Source organism: Nipponia nippon, unplaced genomic scaffold (assembly GCF_047370975.1).
Source record: "Nipponia nippon isolate SJK-2023a ecotype South Korea unplaced genomic scaffold, ASM4737097v1 scaffold_4, whole genome shotgun sequence".
NCBI classification, from domain to species: Eukaryota; Metazoa; Chordata; class Aves; order Pelecaniformes; family Threskiornithidae; genus Nipponia; species Nipponia nippon.
In genome coordinates, this window is record NW_028262358.1 from 35,553,999 (window position 1) to 35,577,239 (window position 23,241).

The 23,241-nt window shown below is 39.9% G+C and overlaps 1 protein-coding gene across 7 annotated transcripts in view; it reads right to left on the bottom strand.

The window, feature by feature from the left end:
- LTBP1 (latent transforming growth factor beta binding protein 1) overlaps nt 1-23,241 on the bottom strand; it is a 210,468-nt gene that overhangs the window by 19,340 nt on the left and 167,887 nt on the right. For 6 of the 7 annotated variants that reach the window (XM_087776965.1, XM_087776964.1, XM_087776962.1 and 3 more), the window contains 6 exons: nt 15,443-15,568; nt 13,046-13,189; nt 5,570-5,752; nt 4,153-4,239; nt 1,658-1,786; nt 199-339 (listed from right to left, as the gene is read on the bottom strand). In XM_087776965.1, the coding sequence (XP_087633091.1) occupies nt 199-339; nt 1,658-1,786; nt 4,153-4,239; nt 5,570-5,752; nt 13,046-13,189; nt 15,443-15,568 (810 nt within the window). The remainder of the gene's footprint in view (nt 1-198; nt 340-1,657; nt 1,787-4,152; nt 4,240-5,569; nt 5,753-13,045; nt 13,190-15,442; nt 15,569-23,241) is intronic. The other variant, XM_087776963.1, reaches the window with a different exon arrangement.

Here is a 23,241-nt window from a genome sequence, read left to right on the forward strand (position 1 = left end):
AAGTGGAGCCCTGTGGAGTCCTACATCACGATGCCTTCTGGATCAACAGATGACGGTCCAAGCCTTGCCTTCCAAAATCCTCCAAGAGAGCAGGCTCATCCAAGCATGACCCAGGCTGAGCTTACTGGGGCCTGTAGCCACGTCAGCACCACCTCGTAGAGGTGTACTCACTTCAGTAATACGTATAATGGATCATACCACTCGAATCTGCTGGTCTGATGCATCGCTTTTCTGTTGCGTCCAGAACCATTGGGTGTGTACAGAAACAGTTGTAAGATCCTTCTGTGTTAATGCACTGGCCATCAATACAGCTGTTTGGGTCCTGACATTCATCCGTGTCTTTAAAATGGAAGGAAATGTATCAAGGAGAGCCAGCACAAAGTAGTCGCATTGTGTTAATCCATGTTTATATTTTCCTATATTAGGAGCAGATTTTCCTGCATGCCTTCTGTTAATTACCACAAATACCAATTGCTGGCAGCAAAATCCTGCCTGTGCCCATGGAGCAGGACAGACAGATCAGCAGGATGCTGACCTCTAAACCTCGAGTACCAGGGAGCATCTGGATGAGGAGGCTTGCTGGGGGGGCTGGAGTGCCAGGCATACCCTGCATCCAGCACAGCTGCAGCTGCTTCCCACGTTCCTATCCCTTTCGGACAGTACCAGCAGGCATTAGAGGTGGGCATACTCTCTGAGACTCTTCATGAGCTGGTCAGGAGAAGGGATCACCTTATCTAGCCACAGTAGTTCTATTCCTTAGTTTGTCTTGGAGGGGAAAGGCAGAAATTTAGCTCAAAGGGAAGAGCAGGCCATTTTACTTCAAATAAGTTACATTAAATCAGCAACAACCCCACCCTTTGTAAAGAACAACCATAGAATCCCAAGGTGAAAGGCTCTCTTATTGCGGTTGCAAAAATTACTTCCTTTCATTATGCTATTCTGCACATTATACATGGTTTTCTGCTTACAAAGCAAAAGCCAGGGTCACAGTTGTGAGTAATTTTCAGTTGAATACCAGAACCAAAGGAGTACAAGGTTATGCAGACTAAAGTGGGCTTATCAATGACCTGAACTGTAATTTATATTGCATAGTAACTCCTTGTGGAAAATATCTGTCCTTGAAAAAAAAATCTGCATGAATTTGATTTATTATAGTAAAGCAGCACGCTCAGCAAATGAAAGGTGAGCTTGAATATACAGGCTTTCACTGCTCACCCCCTGTACAAAGAACAGAAGGCTAAACTGTACCTTGGCAGAGCGAAGCAGCAGTGTGCACGTGAGGAGGGAGCCACCTCCGATCACTTTGTGCTGCCTGCATAAAGGCTGGTACCAGCTCTCGACTACGCACTCAAAGGAGCGCAAGGGGCTGCCTTGGAGATGCAAACTCCTGGGAGCAATTTGCTGAGAAAGGAAGCAAATAAAGCAAACCCTGCTCTACACGCCGTCGCCGTGTCAGCCAGTATTGCGGCCCAGCCAAGCAGAAGGGAAGGGAAATGACCCAATGCCTCTTAAAAAGCTGCTACAGGGGTTCGGAGGCCCAGTGTTCCTCCCCTTGCTGGGAATACCGCAGTTCTGACGGGAATCCTGCCGTACGAGTCTGCTTGTTTTGCCCATCTGCATACCATTATAGTGACAAGACCACTTTAAATAAACTTACCAAAGCACTGGAGCTTAACAGGGTCATAGTATGTGCCTTGTTTGCAGTAGCACTCATAACCTGGCTGCGTATTCAAACAGAAGCCATTTTTACAGATTTCTTGCCCAAAGAGTTGGCATTCATCAGCATCTGGGGAGAAAACATTAAAGGCTGTGTTACCATAATTATTACGAGGCCACGCAGAGGAGCAAGATGGAATAAAGCCTATGCACTTCTCTGTTCAAGCCAACTTCACTTTAAACAGAGGGCCCAGGAGCACAGATACCCACAGGAAAAAAAAAACTGGTGTGGAAGAGGCTACGATATGCTCGTAGCCAGAATGGGAAAGGGAAAACTGGTGGACCATGACTTTCCCTTGTCAGAGTATGTCCTGTGTCACACACAGCTGTTTCCAGCTGTACAGCAGTTTTAAAGATGAATTCTTCAAATGCTTGCTTTTTCCAGAAGAACTGAAAGGGCTATAAAGCTATTTATTTTTACAGCCACTCTTCCAGCCACTAAGTGTCTTCAAATGTTAAATATTTTAAATTTGACTGTTAGCAGCAAGAACAAGGCAAAGATTAATAAGAAATGTCATGTACACATCTGTCTTTTTCCTGTGGAACATGGATTTGTGTCTGGGGAAAAAATGGGAAAGACTGGGAGTAGAGTCAAGGAAGGCTAGCTGAGCATAGTGATTTCTGACAGGTAATTCCAGTTAAAAAAATAGGAGTTGCTCCTACAGGCAGAGGCTTGTGGACAGAAGCAACAGGAACATGTAAGTTAGCGTAACAGAGAAAGATCGCATTACTAAAAGTACTTGTCCATTTATTGTTTGTCCTTTGTGCCATTCCTACAACATAAAATTACTGAAAACAGAAAAAGTCTTACTATGGCAAGGATTTGTGGAAGATATTTTGAGATGAACTATTGCCACACTTCAATATCTATGGCAGCTAGAGAGATTATCAGCCCTGAGGCAGCACAACAAAAACAATGCAGATTTTCTCTGAGACACATTTGGATGTACTGTACACACAGCATGTCCCAAATCTACATTGCAAAGATATACAGAAATCTTAGATCTGCAAAGATAAACAACACACTTAAACAATCCCTGGATAAAAATACTCTCAGAGAGTATTAGGTCCTTTAAGATGAGCTCTGTGACAGTGTTCTGACTTGTCTAGATGTGAATTGTCAGTCTGTCCAACCCTGGTCCCTGCTACCATCAGTCTCAGGTCTGGATTCATCCCATGGCGCTTTGTTCTTTCCTCCAAGTTGGTGGACAAAGCCACACCTCCAGAGAGTGAAGGTCTTACATGAGTTACCCCATTTAAATGCCCACATTAGTCTGAATGAATCCGAGTATTAGTGCCTTATAATCTTTAGTATCTTTTCCATGTCTCATGCGCTTTCCAGGTGCAAAGAAACACCTGCTGAGGATAACACAAAAAGATATTAACAGGACAGAGAACCGAACTCAACCTCGGTCTACTCACTAACTCGATAGGAAAACCAACCTAGTAGCGTCCTAGTCAGTGAGGAAGGATAGTTTGCAAAAGTACATGTGACAACCATTAGGAAAAACCCCAAAACCCTTTTAAGTCCCACCAATTTTTGTCATCTCTCAGAATTAGGTCTGACAGATTAGTGATTTAGCTAGAAGCAACTCTGGCAAACACTTACCTACCAACCATGTGATACTATGGCTCTATTAAGGTCTTTTAAAAATAGTAAATTTTACTGCATTTTTATGGGATATGAACACACAGTACCTTCTACATTTAGTTCTTGATTTGTAAAACAGCAGCTCCAATAGGAACAAATATATAAAATGTGTGTGCTTTTCTAAAGATCCCGTAGCTGCTAGGTAACCCAAAGATAATACATTGACTTCATTTTAGCTAACACAAATACAGTGTGTTTATGCCAAGTAAAATTAATTTCACAAATCATTAATATTGATGGCTACTTCTGAAACTTGAAAAGGAATTTCGCTGATCTCACTCTTCCTTCTTCTCTTCCTCCCTCCCGCCCACACCCACACACCTCTTCTGGCACTTGCATTTCTCTACAATCTTTTGTTCAATACTTATTTCACGGAGTTCTGTAATAAAAACATCATTGCTTATCTTCAGTTTTTATATTCATTCTCACTTGTAAGTGTAATATTTAACAAAACTTTTTTTCTCTCTCAACTCCCCATGCATTTATTTACAAGCTTAAGGTGGCTTTGTATTTCATATGTAAATGAGTATTTGAGGTCTGTGGTCTCAGCACCTACTCTGGCAGTATACAGCACTCAGCAGAAATTAAACCAGAATATTACAGAGACTGTATAATTGACATTCTTAACAATCTGTCAAACGATGATTTTCAGTAATGTTTCATATCACAAGCTGTTTTTGTCACCTAATAAAATTTGAATTAGTATGTTTACGTTACTGGCTCACATTTCTAGTCAGTCAACTACCAGAACTTCTGAAGTAAACTTAATACAAGTCAGTACTGACCTTTGTAATTCTGAGCAAGAAGCTCGTAAGATGATTCTCCAGAGGGAATGAAACCTTTTCCTTCAGGACACAAATCAGTAAATTCAGCTAGGAGAGAGAGAGAGAAAACAAAAAATTATGTTGTTAAAAAGAAGTTACTCACATATGTACGTGCTACATATGCGTTTCAGGGTATTTTGAGAAATCTGAGGCAACGTTTTGCCCTATTCACATCTATCAGGCAATCATGCACACCTGTAGCTAAATGGGGGATGCTGATGCTACAGCCAGACTTTCCCCTGCTCTCAGTTTGCAGAGCTAGCTTTGAAAAACCGAGCTGGGGTACCCACAGCATCACAGAGCTCCACGCAAACTAATTTCTCTTGCTCCTTGGCAGGAAAACATAGTCCTTACTGGGTTTCATGGTGCACCGCAGTTACAACAATACCAGTAGCCAAATTGTCTTAATTAAAGCTAGCGTGGGCCTCTCTGAGCTATACTGCAAGCTGCAATCTAGACATACCCCAACGGAGATACAAACCCCTGTCCACATTTTTTAGTCTTTATACAGGAAAAACACTAATTGACTGCAACAGGAGAACACGGTGTGGATTACAGAGGGAAATTATTTAAAGTGTCTTGGAGACTATACAGAATCAAATAAACCTATCCAAGCAAAGGCTCTTTTTGTAACGCATTTCATTTCAGTTTCACTGATTCTAAGGTATAGTTAAAACAGGAATTAAACATGATGATACATTTGTGTGAAAAGTAATCTTTAGTGTTTAATCTCAAGAAGTTTACACATGTTCTCTCTTACGTGATTTTTTCCAGCTGGATTCTGAATTTCAGCCATCGCTGTTTATGTTTCAAGTGCTGTTTTCAATATTTGTGACAAATATCATATGGCTGTGTTTTTCTAATTTAACATTTAGAGGTTAAACAATGGTCTGCAGACAACATGATTAACTGAATTGTTCAGTAAGTAGCAAAATGTAAAACTAATGTCATAATATAGATCAGTAATTCATAGTGCTGTGGAAACAACATTACAAAGAATAGCTGCGGACTCGAAAACACTGGTAACGCTTACCTTTGTTTCCCAGCTTGTGGGAAAATCTAACGTGTTACCATAGCACCTGGAAAAAGCTTCTGTGAGAATCCATCTTTGTTTAAAATCAGTTGGAGATAATGCTGTGCAGTAACAGGCTGTTTTTATCCCTAGGGTAACTGCAGTAAAGCCAATGGATTCACACCAGGTATGAATTATTCCTATTAACTTTTCCTCCGTGGAAGTCTCCCATGGATAAGTCATACTTAGTCATACTACAGAATATGGGATGTGATGGGCAAGCCTTCTCTGAAGGCAAAGCAGATTACTGTTAACATAAACACAATGCTTCGAAAGCGTGCAAAGGGACCGAAGGCCTCCTCTTACCAGTTCCAAAGACAGGGCATGGGAAGATTTCACAGTTATCACCCCAGCCAGCACCCAAGGTACAGCAGCATTCTTGTTTGGTTACATTGGATGTAAGCACATTGTCACAGAAATTAGCATCGTTCAGATTGTAGTAGCACTCCTTCTTTCCATCTTCATGTTGGTCAGCCTCTATAGGTAATTCTAAAGGCGAAAGGAAAATATAAACCACGTAAGATGACATGTGAAGTGAATCAGTTTTGCAGGAAGATCAGGAGAGCCACAGTGCCTCAATTTCACCACAGTGAAGAGCAGCATTGTCAGGCAGGGAAGGAAATGGTTAAGTACAAATTGCGGTTTAACTTTTTTATTCTTAGGAAGAATGATGGAAGTTTAGAACCTTCCTTTGACTTTTTCAGATCTGTTCTCCAACTTGGCCTCAAAGGGACTCTTCACATTTGCACTTCTTTCATTCTTAAGCAATGCACGAACTACCTGCTCTCATGCTAAACTACCTAACTACCATGCCCAACTACTGACATGGTGCTTTTCATGGGCGAATCTTGAAGCTCTTCGCAGAGGTGAGTAAACATTACAACCTAATTTTAAAGATAAAGGCGCTAAGGCACAAACTGAAAAGAATGAACATTTCCAGCCCCTTTTAATCTGACTGGGAAAAAAGCACGTTCCACACTTGAAAACAAGGTCCTTTATGATTTTTTGCAAAAGTAACTGACTCACTCCACAGTCAGCAGAGGAATATAATGCAGATGTGAAGTTAACTGACTCTGTGCTTTACTTTAAAGTAGGCATCCAGCCAAGAAGTCAGATTTTCTGCCTTTAGCAGTTGAGTGGGTCCTCTCACAATATTTATAAGCACCGGAGGCAAAATACTCTCCCATAGATCCAATAAAAACCCTATTAATAGTCAAAGACCTTTCTAAAGCGAGGCATTCCTAAAGTACACCAAGAAGCGAGTTTGAAAAGAAATACCTAGTTAAAGCTTCTGTGTTTGCAGAACTCTGTCTATCTAACGTTGCACTTCCATAAAAATTCTCTTCAAGAGCTCAGAAGTGGGAACTATCACATAAAATGGTTATTCACGCTTGATCAATATGAAAAACTTTTCATAGGCCATCCATAAGGTAACCGAGTTCTAAAATTAGAAATACTCACACTTATTAATCAAAACCAAAACTTTGTCCAGGGACTTAAGACAGATAAATCTTGAGGCGCCTAGCTTATTTCCTTTTTATCTCAGGAAATTCTTTATGCTTAGCACTCAACAAATGTTTAGTTCACAAAATCCTACTAAAAATTATTGCATGTTGGCTGATTTTCCATTGTTTGAGATTTCATTAATTTGTACTCAGGCTCTCGCACAATATGCCAGGCATGAGACATTTCTCGAGCAACGCATGTATCCAGGCAGGAATCAAAACTTCATTTTATACCTGAGTGACAACGTGTTTCAAAATGCTAGAAGACCAGTAAGACCCAAACAATTGTGGCATATAAACTACCTTTGTTTGCCTTGCAGCTCTTTTCAAGAAAGACGTTAAGGCTGGCCCACTTACAAGTACTGGTATACCTGGGAGAGCCAAGTTCACTTGACCACCGCATCTGTCTGCCTCTGGTTGTCTCTTGGAGGTCAAGCTCAGCCTCTTTATGCCAGTTACAGGATGGATTTTCTTCTAATCCCATCCACTTAAAAAATAACGGCTGCGAGGTGGGAGCTTGAAGATAGTGATGTCCAACAAATGCCGACGGTATTAAATGAACTCCAGCTCTTGTTACCTCAAGCCTGTTATCCCTGCCCACCCACATGCCCCCAAGCAGATGGGGCAAGGCAGTTTTACCAAACATGCAAATATTAGAGTTGTTTTGAGAAAAGCAGGTTTAAAAATGGTAGTATGGATTGCCCGTTATTGCACTTCAATGGTATGAACGTGTGTAATAGTTCTTTTGGCTTCTAATTCCAAACAGACAATTGGATTTATTTCTATTTTCCTCAGAAAAGTGACTGTTTCTGTTTTGGGAGGTTGAGGGGCTGGCAGACACCTCTATTCAAATTTAGTACAATGTTGCCACCTACAAGGCAAACTTTCCTTTGCTGTTCCGCCAATATAACCAAGTTATACATTAAAGGAAACACCCAGCTGAGTGCTTATTTCATCTTTGTTAGTTTAGCCGTGGTCTCCCCTCATCAGATAATTACAATTTTCCATAATGTGCTGAATTTCATAAAGTGCGGTGGGCTTGCGGTATCAGCTGCTATCCAATAGGAACTACGTTAAGACTATCATGTGTCACAGAAACGCAACTGAACTAAATCTGTTATTCCAAGGTGAGAGAGCAGTACTTCAGCCACAAATTATACATTTTCCTTGGCCATTTGCCATCTGTCTAACTGAATCAAAGCCAAATCTTCAACAGGAGAAAAAGCATGGCAGCTTTCACGCTGTTTACCAGAGAAGCTGCCCTGGGAGGAAGGGGAGACAGTCTCATCATGTCATTGTTTATTCCCATTTTACATAGGATGTGTTGGTTTCTCCTCCCATTATCTGTTCAGCAGCTTAAAAGTCTGTTGTTTACACAGCTGTGACTGAGGGTTAGTCAAGCAGGCTTCATGAATGTTTGGAAAGCAAATGAGACACAAATCTTTTATTTTTTTTTTTTTTTAAACCAAGACCAGTCTGTGTCTACAAACTTGTAATTTCTCTCTCATACATTATTAACCATTTAGTAAACAGGTTGTTTTTGAAAGTGGTTTCACTAGGTATGTTGACAAAATATGACAGGAAATGGATACTTAGTTTTTTGTATCATGATTTCAGGTTTTTTGTTGTTAGAAAACGTAAAATATCTCTCTACATAAGGCACGCTGGTAAAGGAACATAATTTTACCAGGTCGTTGATAGGACTGTTCTATTAACAGCCTACAGAGAGATTCTGTATAGCTGCTGCTAGATTGAACTCTGAAGTATTTATTAGAAATAGATTTATATACCTTAGCGTAACCTTGACCCAACAATACGCTTCAGCATGTGGTTGATGCAAAAATGTGCATTAGTAATACAGGATTCAGTGGACAATCAGGATATTAGCAGATGCTTAGACTTCACCATAATATTGCCTTATTCAGCTTAAATATTTGCCTAATATTCAGCTTAAATATTTGCCTAAATAGCAGCCTGTTAACAACTGTGGTCTGAAAAAACCAAAACACATAGAACTGATGGGATCTTAAATACTGCAACTGTGTACCGATGCCTCTTATTCACAGGTGGAATCAGTAAGGTGGTTGCTAAAGTGAAAAATCATCATTACAAGTTTATGACTTCTAAAACCGCAAAGACTCCAGTGACTCTGAGCAAACACCGTGACTAACACACTTTCAAAACCTGATTTTCAAAAAGGCAGTAAAAATAGATTGGTATGTGCCTATCGCCAGGGTATCCTTGTTTAGATTTCTCAATTGGCTCCACATGTGGCAAGCTACAACACTTAGCGTGTGTGTGCGCGGTGTGCACATGTACAATTCAGGCATTAGTGCAAGTGATGCACATTTAAAAATGATGTCTAAGACTATGTTCATAGATGACTGAAATTCAGATCATTATTTATCTTAGAAAACCATGCACATATTGCCATAAAAAAATAATACAAATATGAAGAGTTTCCTTTAAAGTCTTAACATTTAGAAAGCCCTTAAAGTTTAGGAAATTTAGAATTTGTACTCAGGCACCAAATTTCTAGCCTTGAGGAAGCTTTTGGTTCAGATTTATAAAATGTAACTTGGCAGCCTCAATTTTTTTGTGCTGGTGGTTGGTTAGATGCAGGGGGGATTTTTTTTTTTTTTTTAATACAAATCAGTCTAGGAGGGACTCATGTTTGGACACCAAAACTGCGATTTTTACTTATAAATCCTAGTAAATACTGTTATCTGTCTTGCCGTAAATAACTGGTCACATTTCATGTAACCAAGAGAAAGCATCGTCTAAATTAGCTGTCGGTACCTAAGCGGGCCCTGGTACCTTAGTGGAGTTCTCTCACTGGGATTCGTTTTATTGGCTGAGCTGTAACCCAAACTTGTGATCTTACTGACCTTCGTATATGTAAGCCAGATTCCTGCTGATATGCTTATGTTTACACACATGCTTTTGTTTGCAATTCTCATTTTAAATCATACCTTTTATAATCCTCAAATACATACACTATCCTTTATAGCTTCTGGATTCAATGCAATGAGACATATTAGTAATGTATTAGTATATATTAGTAATTTAGAAGCATACTAGAACATGCATTTTTTCTTATGTAGAAACAACTACAACCATGTTAATACAGATTATTAGTCAAACTGCATTCAGCTTGGTACTTGCTAGAAATTAATCATAAATGGCTTTATATATCTTGTTAAAAGAATAAATGAGAAGACTTTAACCCAAATCAGGCATTTTTTTCTCTCTTAGGTACAAAGATGTATAACAGCAAAGTTTCATCTAATACAAAAGAGAGTTCTTTCCTCTGAACTTTCTTCCTTCTGAAGCATTTGCTACATTTTGTGAACGGCAGGGCAGAGAGGAGGGGAACAGGACAATCAAACCTTGCACAACTGCTTGGTTTTGGTTTCTTACTGGAACGTGACAATATGGGCTAGAACTCCTGATACATACACTGAGAGGATTGTTTCAGGACACAGCTAACAATAGATGAATTTCCACCAAGTGAAATCTAAATAGAAGGAAGTCTCGAGAGCCCTGATGGCAAGTAAAGTGTGAACACACCCCATTCCACAGAGCTAACAGCCTTGAACCACATGCAAAAAAGTTCCCAAATTAAAGTAACATTTGAACAATCTTCACCTATTTCCACTTGATAAGAGATGGATGAACATTTCTTTATGCACAAAAACACAAAATGAGGAATAAATAAAAGCTGAGTAAACCACACTGAACTATAGATATCTGCAACAGGATAATGCAGATTAAATTCTTCCTTTCTGAAAACAGGCGTGATGCAAGCTAATGCCGACAGATGATGTCCACATGCACCGCAGGAGCTCTCAAAGCTCTCACCACGCCTGGGTTAAGCACGTGGCTCGTCAAAGCCAGAGGATGTGTGGCTATTGCATCACTCTTTGCAGGGAGATAGCACGCTATTCCTATATGATCATGCTGCAGCTGGTCTTGGGGGAGGCTGAAGTACTCGTCGTTGGGGAAACCAACCTAACTGTTACTTGCTCATCCTGCAGCGCGCACATGGGGCTTATGCCACTTACAAACGGGGAGGAAAAGACTGGTTTTGTTCCCTCGTCAGTTGACACCTACACAAGGGCCACCCATTGGTTCCCAGAACAAAATAGGAACAAGCAAAGTGAGCAAATATAGAAGGATGAACTGTGCATTGTCCGCTCCTGAAATTTCAAATCCAGAGGTACATGGGACAGTGTCACCACTTGACTGGTCAGTCTCTGAGGTCTTGAGAAACAGAACCCAACTGATAAGAGAAACAAAAAAACCAAACGCGCAAGGCTGCAGGATGTACAGGAAAGCAAGAATCCTTTTTAAGGAGAACTAACGACAGTACTTTCCTCCTTTTACTTTGGAAGAAAAGTAAGAGAATAAATAGTAAGATCTCTGTTCCTAGTACTGCCACTTTTCCTTATTGTAGTTCAAGAGCATATGATGTAATGGGTCCTCATTTGCATGTCTTCTGTCTCCTTTGTGAGATCTTCCTCCTTGGTGACCTTATCAGAGAAGAGACAAAGGTGAAGCACATGTTTTGTTAGGGCCTGATGAAGGCTGGAGGGGAAGGAAGAAGGGCTTCTTTCCAAACTGATCACAGGAAAGCTATGTTCACCAGTGACAACAAAATGGAGTTAGTACTGACAGTACAGTATTCATCTGTTGACAGTACCATCACCCACACTGGGTTTTGCATCCCCTCCCTCCTCACAGTAATGTTTGGGTATGTCCTTGAATGCTCCTTGGATTTGACTTCTTTTTACATGGGCTCAGGTCCTCTGCTAATTTCTTTAGCTTTGGTTTTGTTTCGAGAAGTAGCTGAATTCTCCCAGGTATCACCTCCTCACAGTACCAAAACGAAGATGGCGTTCACACCTCCTGCAAATCTTGTTAATATAATTTAAATGCTCTTCTTCCATAAATCCATGGAAGAATTTTAAATGCTGCTACTTCAGTTATCATCAGCAAGTATTTAAGCTAATCTGCTTCATGGTGGAAAGGTACTGCAGTATTTTTCCTTGCAAACAGGAATGGAGGCAGTACCACTGGGCATTGCTCTGCTGCCTCAGCCACCTTACTTTGTTTCATTCCTCCTTCATAATAAAACAAGCTCCTGTAAGCCTGAATCTTTCTCACAAGATTTTGCAAAGGTTTCAGATTGTCAATCAGCTGTTAACGATATTTCACAGGCAACTTCTTGAGTGCTGCTGAGTGCTACATTCAGTGATCTAAATACTCGTTGCAATCAGGTCACAGATATTTCAACCTTGTTTACAAGTCGGAAAGACCATGAGTGATAGGAGAAAACAGCCACAGCCTTGTAAGCTGTAGAGTCTGTATCCTGGCACTACAGCCAGTTATTCTAAAGCTTTCCGGAAGCTACATCAGCCTGCAGTAAGAACAAAGTAAGGAAAATACCAAGATTTGCATTCTGGAGGGGGAAAAAAAGCTGTGCAAGTAAATCCCGTCATTTCTTGTACTCCATCGCTCCTTACTGTGGGCTTGTTCCTTTCTCCAAAGTGGATCAGTGCAGAAATGTGGAGGCAACTTAAGAGTTTCAAACTCATTTTTAATGAGCGTATTTCCAGTAGTATTTGCAACACCCAAAACACCTGATAACAAAAGCTCACAAATCCAGTACAATGGACTACTAGGAAAAATAGGACAAAAGATGGAATAAAATAGGCAAGGGCACTCAAAAAGGCATTCAAAGAGACTGACAACAATTCAGTGTGGTGTTTTTTTGCTTTCCCAACTACCTTTTTTGAGGACATATGTTAGTACTAGACAATACTAAGTGGATACTGCTATATACAAATTTTGTTTTTAATCATATGCTCCCTTAAACATTGTCCAAGCATACTAGTGGATGTTTGTAAAAATCTGAACAAAAAATAAAATCACTCAGGGCACAGACTTGATTCCATATCACATTTCATTGTTACAGTACAGCAAACGAGAGACTGTTTACTCTCAACTGCTGTAACTGTTCATTATTACTGCCAAGTCTGTTGACTTATGAAATTTAGAAGGTGTTTCTGCTATATTTTCACCGCTAATGATTCACTGATAACATATTCCATCCTAGAAAAGCCTCTTCTCATGCACAGACTTTCAAGAACACAAAGTTTTAAATTTTTCTGTTGTAGTTAAAGTAATGCCAGCATTTAAACCAACTTTACCTTTCCATTGGTTACATATGCAGTGGAAATCATGCCAAGCACGCAAAAATCCACTAGTGTTTTACCTGGTGAGGTACGGAAGCGACACTGTCCGGTCATCGGATCATACTCCTGGTTTTCATCGGAGCACAGGCACAGGAAAGAACCATCGACATTTTCACAGAGGGCTTCACCACAAACTCCACTCAGCATTTCACATTCATTCACATCTGGGGAAAAAATCCAAACCATAAATCAATTCATACCTACTACTGACAGTTTGTTCTTTTATCTGCTGTATCTGGGCCAATATTGTCTGCCAGATTACAGATGTGATCTCTGGGGAAGGATTAAAAACTCACTAATACCTAAGTGGATTCATAAACAAGTAGTCAGTCCTTTGAAATAAAGGCCCCTGAAAGCCACAGTACAGTTTATAGACTATTGGTGCCGATTAGGTGCTGCTTGTAGACCAGAACACTGGCTTTCATTTTCTTCAGGTTTTTTTTGGGTTTCTTTCTCATTTTTAAATACTTGCTTTTCTTTGTACCCTTCTCTTGGGATTTACGATTCAGACTCATTTAATTTGTTTTCTTTACTTTCTTTATTATCAAACTTCCACTGAATTCAAGCAGCAAAATGAGTAGGTTTTGGTGCGATTCAGACTGCCCTATGAAAAAGAAAATTCCCTTTTCTCCTCAGAATCCCATTTTCCTTGTGAACATCCACTGAACAGTGAATTCCCCAGCCCCACAACCACCACGTGCCTCTCCTATGCACGGCTTGCTCTGGAACTCACAAGGGTTATGCTCAGGTCACCCAGGAGCCCCTGCCGAACACTGCAAATTTCCTCTCCCCAAAAAACCCCACATGTTTTTAACTTGGATTCCGTATACCTGCTAACTAGTCTACCCTGAAATGCTTTTTTGATTGACGGGAGAGTTGTCTGCTGTTTAAACAAGGGTTACCAAATACTGTTGGGATCACTTAAATTTACTCTCTTTTCAGTTACTAAAGTTTATGTTTGAAAATCTACTTTGTGTACTAATGACAGAATCTGAAAATTATAACTTGTGTAACACAATTCAAACATTTCTATACTTGAGTGTGGTCTAAAGTGTAACTTGTGAGGCAACGTTTTATCCTTTTTACCTCTTATCCAGGAAGAATGACTGTTGATTTTTGTGCATTTTAAATGCACAAAATATGCATTTTAACTTACGGTTTGCTCGGCACTTTTTAAATTTACTTAGATTTTTCTTTATCTTTTTGCTGAATTCCTGTCATAAGGAATAAGTCGTCTTCTGGGAATGTTGCCCGGCCATGAGCTAAAGAGACTTACCTTTTCCTAAAATTGTTTTGGTAGATAACTGGCATCAAAACTTATAAGGTTATTTTATATTATACAGTGTATAAAAGAAAAAATCCCAAGATGTTATTTTATGGTGCAGAATCACTTCACTGGCAACTCAAAATTAAATTTAGTTTCACACCAGCTTTTGCTTTCTTTTTTTTTTTTCTTTTTTTCTTTGCTTCGTTTGTTTTCATCCATGAAAAGTCACTGTATGCAAAAATATACATCGGTATGTTGCAAACTAAGTGCCAAATGGCATAAAGAATTTTGTAATAAAACTATTTAATACATTAGAACACACATACAAACGCTTCTGTAAAACTTCTAACTCCTCCTCTCTGTTTGGTATTCCGTTTTGGTCTCTGTTCCTGGTAAATGTGTTTCATCCTGAGTCTGGTTTGAAGAAATTGCTTAATGAATACCTTTCCTTGATCTGGTATTAATTTTGTATTAGAAACTTGTGCTGCCTCAGATGGATCTCAGGTCCAAGCATCACTATTAACAACAGATCTGGAAACCTATTACTCACAAGAGAAATGTGCAGTATTTACACATCTACAAAAATCTCACATCTTTTCATGGTGATAGGTGTCTTTCCTGGAGCTCGAAGCCAATGTTAAAATCTGTTCAAATATGATGTGCCTAGGGAGGTGTGCCATCTAATTCAGACTGGCTCTACCACATGCCAGACGTTATTTCCTGTAGGGGGTAGTACAGAGTTCTGGTTATTCAGCTAAGAGACTAAACAGATGTTCCATTTAAATAGGCTGAAGTATTAAATTCAATCTATTATGATTAATATTTGTGAATGGTCCTGATGTGCAGAAATAGTGGGTTTTCTTGGTTTTTTTTTAAAGAGATAAAATGAGCGGCTCAGCTTATTTGCTGTTGGTTTCCATTCAATCCTAATAAAAGGTTCTCATTACATGGATACACAGTTAAGTTTCCATCTGGCACAAAGTTCAGTGAGTAAAGCACAGCTCAACCTTATTTTACTAGTAAGTGGTACAACTTTAACAAAAAATGACAGAAAACAAAAATGTTTTTGTGAAGAAATGCATTTTGCTCATATGCTGCTTTTTGCTCACTAGAACCTTGCAGCAATGACTACTGGCTCCTAAGAACTCACCCGTACACCCTTGCCCATCCTGTGGGTCCTGATACCCTTGGTAACAGAGGCAGCGGTAGGAGCCATCCATATTTTCACAGAACCCGTGACTGCCACATATTGTGCCGTTTGCACATTCATCAACATCTGCAAGGAAGAATTTTACCGTCAGACAGGCCATGTCAAAACAATCAAAGGCAGCCATTCATGAAGAGTGCAGAAAAACAACAGACGGGCCATTTTTGCAAACAGATGCAGTGATGCCCCTCTATACATTGCAAAGGAAAACAGAAAGGACAAGACACAAAAATTCAGTGTAAGCACACGTACAATTTAAGAAATTGTTTCAGTGTTAACTTCACAGAAAATATGTTGGACAACGGTTTTGGTCAACTGTCTCCCACCTGTTTCACCAAACCTGCCAATCATGGCACGATGCTACATACCACAGAGTAAGACGTAGTTTAAGTATGACCATTTCTCTGACTGGCTTACAGATTCTGCCAGGGTAGCATTATACAGTCAACAACGTGTGTGAAACTGAACCCCCTGTGCCTACAAGAAGAGTTCAAGGGTATGGTTGTATTCCTTGGGCAGAAGCGCTGCACAGATCTCATTCTGGCTCTCGGCACAGAAGAGAATTTCATGGTGTACGTGTAAGTGGCTTTAATCCTGTAAGTTTACACATATAAATAATCTTACTCAGGTAGGTGAAGAAATTACAATGCCTGCATGCTTTCTGTACTGGCCCTTTCATTTGCAGTTCCCATTTGTGGTTTGCTGGCCTTACAAGTAAGAGTCACTTGCATGAATAAGTCTCCTCTCTGACTCAGCTGCCCATCAGCCTATAATGAAGCAGAGCCGCTTGTGGCAGAATGTGGTTTATTTTTGTGAGTGTATTACAAGTGCTAGGAATGTATTATTTTTATCTTCACTCAAAGTAAGACCTAAACCCAAGGCCCTGACTATCTGTGGTCATTAACGATGTCATGGTGTGTTTTTCAGGAGGAAGAACATTAACTGAAACTGGGAACCTGCCAGGATAGTAGGATTAGTACCTTCTGCCTTCTCAATTCCGATGCAGTTCGAAGGAGAGAAATTATTGCTATACTTCTTCCCTAGAAACCATTATGACTGTTAAGTAAGGTTGCTGTCTGCTTGGAATTACCTTCTGCACTGTGCCTCAGGGGAAATTACATTTTAAATGGTGAATAAAGTGATTCGTTTTTGATTTATCAGGGTACTATCAACTATCATTAATTCTGCACATTAGAGTAGACCTTGATGTGATGGAGCCTACCATCGTTCTGCGTTCAGTGAAGGCCTTGGGGCACTCACTGAACTGAAGGGCCGGTGGGACTGAATCCTGCATTGCCCAGAGAGAGGGCTGCTTTGAACAGGTGAGCAGCACTGCTGCTTGGTGTCTTTCTGAAAGGCAGAGTAGGGCTCAAACACAGTCCTGTCTACTCCAGCTGTCCGCAGCTGTGTCAAGGGCCTAGACAAGTCAGCAAAGATGCACCTCGCTCTTCTCGCGACAGTGCTCAGCGAGCAAAGACATTTTTACTTTTAAATTGTGTCTTATGCTCAGCTGAACGGGAATTCTTGGTCTTTGAACCATGTGGTCACAGCTCCCCAAGCTACTCAAATTTGGGCAGCACATCATTGCCGTTCACACATTCCCTAACAGGTTACCTGTTGTACGGCCCTCTTGCTCCCCAGGTGCCCAAATTCATCCACACATGCTTCTGTCTGACTCAGGGAGAGGATTTTTTTGGGGTCGTGAAAACCAGCTTTTCCTATTTGCTGTGCTTGGGGGTTTGAACAGGTTTAGAACTGCATATAGATTTTTTAAGGCCAGAAGTGACTATCCACATCATAGAGCCTGACCTCTTAAAAAGGTTAAAAAACTGTCTCTGGCAAATTTTGGGATTAAATTGTGGAATCCTAACATCTTTGTTCAGGAAGGCATCTAATTTCACTTTAGGACGTTTAAGTGATGGAAAACTCACCTGTTCTCCTACTAAACTGATCCACTGGTTAACAACCTTCAGCTAAAACAGCTAAAACACAAAATTAATGCAAAACCTGTATATACTACATACACTAAAGTCTAGGAGACATGAGTATAATTGATAATTGTAAAAAAAAAAAAGTACTTGCAGATGGAATTGGCAGAATAATTTATTGGTTTGTTGGTTTTGTCAGTAAAGGCTTTAATGCTCTTTATATCTTGATTTATTAAACAACAGAAAAATATTGAAGGAATTTATCTTAGAAAGGGTTATTCATATTTGGCAAAGAATACAATAGTTAGTATGTTTGTTCTCAAGGAACTGAATTTTCTGCATACTGAACTTATTGAAATCTACCACAAACTCTTCCTAGTAGAATTAATTCAGCAATAAGAGTAGCAAAAGATATATCTGTATTAAAGACACTGTCAAAGGTGACAGGTCAAGTACAATCTTTGATACCCTTTCCTTTTCCAGTCACCATAACGACAGAATTATAAAAAGATGCATATGGAGTACTGGGAGAAAGAAGACACAAATTCTTTACAGTTTTGCTTTTCTGGTCCCTCCCTCTTGCTGCTGTGCATTATACCTGCATAACATATCTTATTTTAATTTTTATTGTCATATGATCATCAGAGTTTCACATATCTGGTCATAAAATCTGAATACTCTCTCTCTTACCCAAAAAATCCTGTTAAGTTAAGAAAGGGAATTCAAAATGAGTCAACAATGGTGGATTGACAGCCAGGAATGTAAGACAACAGACAATAATGCAGCATTTCTATTTTCAGTGGCCAAGTATAGCTTAATAACAAAAGTTCCTGAGCCACAGGACAGTTACTCTGTTAAAAGCCTAGACAGAAGAGACTACAACTGGGGATTTTAGAACTACCTAAATTACAGTATTTCTCTTTAATAGCTAAATGTTAAACGAAACAGATAGGGGAATAGATCGATCATGCAGCTGTTCTTTAAAGGTAAACTAAGGTCATTGACTGAAAAGCTGCAGAAACAAAACTTGTGATTGTAGCAGGTGTCCTAATTTAGTATATAATACGGCCACAGAAGACAGTTTTGTTTTGAAAGAGTACACAGTCTGAACATGACTGGGTCTTTCAGTGTATGGGAAATTACAGAGAAGGTCCAAGCACCACATATTTTTCCTTGTCTAGACAGCTCACTCAAAGGACTCCTGTTTTACAGCCGGAAAGGGCATTTGTTTCTTTAATCACGCTGTAAAGCATGAGGCTTGTAATTGGTGATTCTCTTGCTATATGGAGACAAAGCAAGGGGAAAAACTAAATATGAAACTCATATATCCTATGTGTCTATAAGTGACTAAAGCAGTTCTTTGTAATTGTGACCTGTTTTAGAATCCATGACTCAGTGCTGCCTGCTTTAATCAGAACTCCTTTGATCTAACATCATCAGGATCTAAAGGCAAAACATGTGTGCGCTCAAGCACGCTCCTCTTCCGCTCAACACCGTGTTCCTGTTTTCTGCCAACCTGAGCAAGATGAAGGCATACTTAACCTCAGGTGTGATATTTAAGTCTCACTGAAATCTGCTTATATGGCAAAGTGCCTGGAAGAGGAACTGTTTCCTAGGACAGTTCTGTACAGGGCTTAGGGGAACAGAGCTCCGATTCTGAGACTTCCAGGGCTGCCATACATAAAAACCCATACATAAAACACCCATACATAAAAATCACTGCCTTGAGAAAATTAGAAAAATGAATATTTGAATAGAGACTTTGGCCGTCCAGAGGCAATAATGTTGGATGCTCATTCCAACATCGCAATGATGTGGGTAAGAAAGAGATTCTTGTTTTCCCCATTGTGTTCTTACTTCTCTAGCCAGCATCCAGATAAGAAGTAGCTGATGCCCTAAAACATCTCTATCAACCAATGTGAAAAGGCTGGTGAAGTCTGTGATTACTCATTGTGAAACAAGAAGGTAGCTCACAGGGGCACGCTCTGGAGATGTGTACTTGCATCCATGTTTGGCAGAAGCCTGAGCTTTCTTACTTCAGTACGTAACCAGAGATTTGGTGAAGCTGTGAAGTTGTCTACTGCATAAAATTTGCTCCACATAACAGATAATACTCTGCCCCAAAAGGAGTCCTAGATTTACCACACCCTTTTCCTAAAGCTGCCTCGTCTTCCCTATGTGGGCAGAATTATGGTTGTGATGTGCAGTTACAGCAAACATCTACTCTCTTGAAATGTCTTTGGTGGCAGAAGTCACAGTCACGCACTGTTCACAGCTCTGCTCTTTGATTTTTAGGTCTGCAGTCATCTTAAATGATGGACAATGTAGCATCTTTGTGTACAGATTTGTAAATTCTTCTTTGATCACAGAATGATCTGCGGATGCCCCGTGCAAACATCCAAAAGGCTCAGACGGGTGACTTTTTCAGTGGACGAGAAAAGGAGAACAGGATAGGAGACAGTAAGTGAGGGGAAAGGAAGAAGCAGAAGTTGGAGAGCTCTAGTAGGATGTGCAAGTTTTTTTGGAGTGCCTGTTGAGGCCGGCAGTGAAGCTCAGGGCTTGGAGCAGAGAGAGGGAAAAGTGAGGGAGCCACTGAGAGACATACGGGATTGGACATGGAGACAGAAGAGGCGCTTGGGGCATGGTATTGACTTAAGGATCGGCAAACCTCTAACTTGAGTTTTTGCCAAGACAGTTGACCAGCAGCCAGCTGGGTAAAACACTGCCTTTACAGGAACCCCAGAGAGCTCAACAGGGAGCTAGGGAGTGCTCCCAGGGCTTCCTGTTCAGAGAGCCTGGCGCAGCCAAATTGTTGAGCCTGGGGCCAGGCGGCAGTGGAATGTTACCACTACAACAAAAGTTTGTCTACACCTTGGAAGAAGACACAGTCTCCACAGCTGTTCAGTTTACTTTGGCCAATGGCCATAAAGACTCCACACCAGAACTGAACCACACGGGCTTCTTAAATGTTTTATGTTGTTGTTGTTTCTGACTTTTCAAAAAAACGAGTCAAACTCATACAAAACCAGTCTGGAGATATGGAAAATCTGCTCCCCAGGTACAGAGAGGCGTCTGAATCCAGCAAAATTTCCTCAGGTTCTTTCTCTGATGGTATAAACAGTTATTCTCACTCACTTAACTAGAAGTAAATTCACAGAGGCACTTAGTGTAAAGAACAGTAGCTCCTGTGGCTGGAAGCCACATCCTTTCTCAGTACCTGGAATGTCACACGTTCCTTTTGTTTCTGATGCTTTTGTTTCGTCTTGCCTTTTCGCATGAAGTTGACACCACTACAAATATTAACGCTGACACCATCAGTGCTCCCTTTAAATGATTTTTTTCAACTCTAGAATTGTTTTTATTAAAATGACAGAATGGAGAAACTAATCGTGGTAGAAAAGAAGTGCTGCTGCTTCAGAAGACTAGAAGTACCCTTGCTTCGCCAAGTTATTAAAATACTTTTCCAAGTGCTGAATATAAAGTCTGATCTGTATTCCATACACACCACCAATTACTTGTGAAGCACACTCAACTGGTTTTGTACTTGTTGTTTTATTCTTCATTAAAAAGTTCCAAAACTACACACAATCCTGGAAATAAGATCTTGTGATTTCATCCTTTTCTATTTAGTAAAAGTTTGGCTTTTTCGTTCTAATGGAGATTAGCTTTGTGCTACTTCATCATATGTGATGGTAACCCTTCCCTGGGAACTGTGCTACTTCATGAACTGTCAGAGATCCAGACAGAGGGGCTCACTGTTTCTGGTGCATCCCCCTAAAATCAGATGCCACCAACTTTTTTTTTTTTTTTTCTTCCCAAGTTTTGTTTCTATTCAGTTCTGCCTTTTTTAATTTCTGAGAGTTTGATTTCACAAGGTTAATAAGTTTTCTTCTAACTTTGGTTTGGAATAAAGTGGTTTCTACTAAGAGCAGGCTGCATTCTTCTCTGACGACTTTTTTCTTTTTTTTAAGCTGTGCTCAACAGTGAGGCAAAACACCTGCTACTACTTTTCTTACAGAGAAATCCAAGATATTTAACCATATCCTTCCTAAATACTGGGTGAAATGTATACATGCTGCCAAAAGAGTCCACAAAGATGCTTTGGAATTATCCCCATTACTTGAAATCACAAAATACTGCCTTGTCCATCAGTCACTGGAGTCATTCAGATTTGTTCTCTCTAGTCTTCTTGACCAGGCTTTTGTCTTGGCAGTAAGAGAATGTTTCTTTCAACTTATGCCATGATGACAAAGTAAAGTAAACGTTTAGAGAGGAAACAGCACCAAAAATACTGCAGGATTTTTTAAGTTATCAATTATAATTAAATCACAAATAGTGCATTTGACGTCGTGGTATATCTAAATATACAGCACTTATTCCCTTACATCAGCATAACAGTATTCTTGCCAATAGTGCATTTCATTTCATTAGATATTATATGACTGACGATAAGGCAGGTTATATGCCAGCTCAAATAATAATGCTGTAATGCTTTTTTTGCCTCTGGTAAAAGTAGGGGGAGTAAATGCAACAGTCAGACAGAAGTTTTAATACACCTCCTCCACTGAAGGAAGAACCTTTTCACTGTCCTTAAGTGAACTATGAGAAGAGCTGGCCCACGAAAGTCAGTCACATAATGGATTTACTGGCCTATAATTTGGGATAGAGAACAGCTCGCGTGCTTCTTGGATGCTTGAGATCCACTACCCATAGGTTTTAACACCAAGCTATCATCTGCCCAGAGCTTCTCTGCATGCATCCTGCCGAACTGCTACCGTATCATTTTTTCCCCTGCTGAATTATTACTTTTCCCACAAGGCTGCTTGTCTTGAACAGTCTTCTCATCTGTAAGAACAGCCATTCTTCCTCCCGTTAAGGGAATTTTTGTTTTCTGTCAGCATCACTGACTACACAAAGCCACATATCTTCTTGGTAGCATTGAGCACAAGCCTCCTATTTTAAATTCACTGCAGAAGAGCAGCATCACTAGCTCTCCTGCTAGTGCACGTGTTCCATTAGCGACAGGATATATTCTCATGCTATAACAAAATAAAAACCCTAGGTACACCTAAATTCTAGGCTCCTGATTGATGTTTCTCACCAGCGTTATTACTGGAGCAGCTTATATGAAAAATACCTGTATAAGCATACCTGCACACACTTAGGAAGAGTAAGCTGGCTTTAGCACTGTAAAGATCTAATTACTGCTATTTACTCCATTGCTGCCCTTTCAAAATGTCTGAGGTTCTATCATAGATAGCATTTTACTACAATTTCTCACTGGAGTTACTTCTGTTGTATGGATGCTTTATCTGCATCTTTTTTTTTAAAAAAAAAAGTCTTGACAAGCAAGGTTTTGTTGTGTCACACACAGCATTGAGAACATTCAGGCAGCTCAGGCTTGCTGCTAATGCACTTAAGAATACTTAAACTAAATAATCCTTAAAATTTATGGCAGAAGGGCTACCCACTTGAAACTTATCAGAAGCCTAAGTTCCAAACTCACTTTACCTGCATTTTACATATATTTATTCCTTCCGCCCTCGCTACAAGATAGAAATAACTTCCCATATATGCACAGATTTCATATTATTACAGATGTCCACTGGTTTCATATACCTTAACATAAGAATGTAATTCCCTCCTTTGCCATCATTTGCCATAGTTATGTTAGTATTCCTTCTTTTTCACTAATTTATTTTGTTCAAAAAAATATAATCCAATTTTAAGATAACAAAATTATTAAAAACCAAAAAAAGTAAACCACAGCTGCTAACAAACATTAACTCCATTACGTTGCCCATTTTGTACATT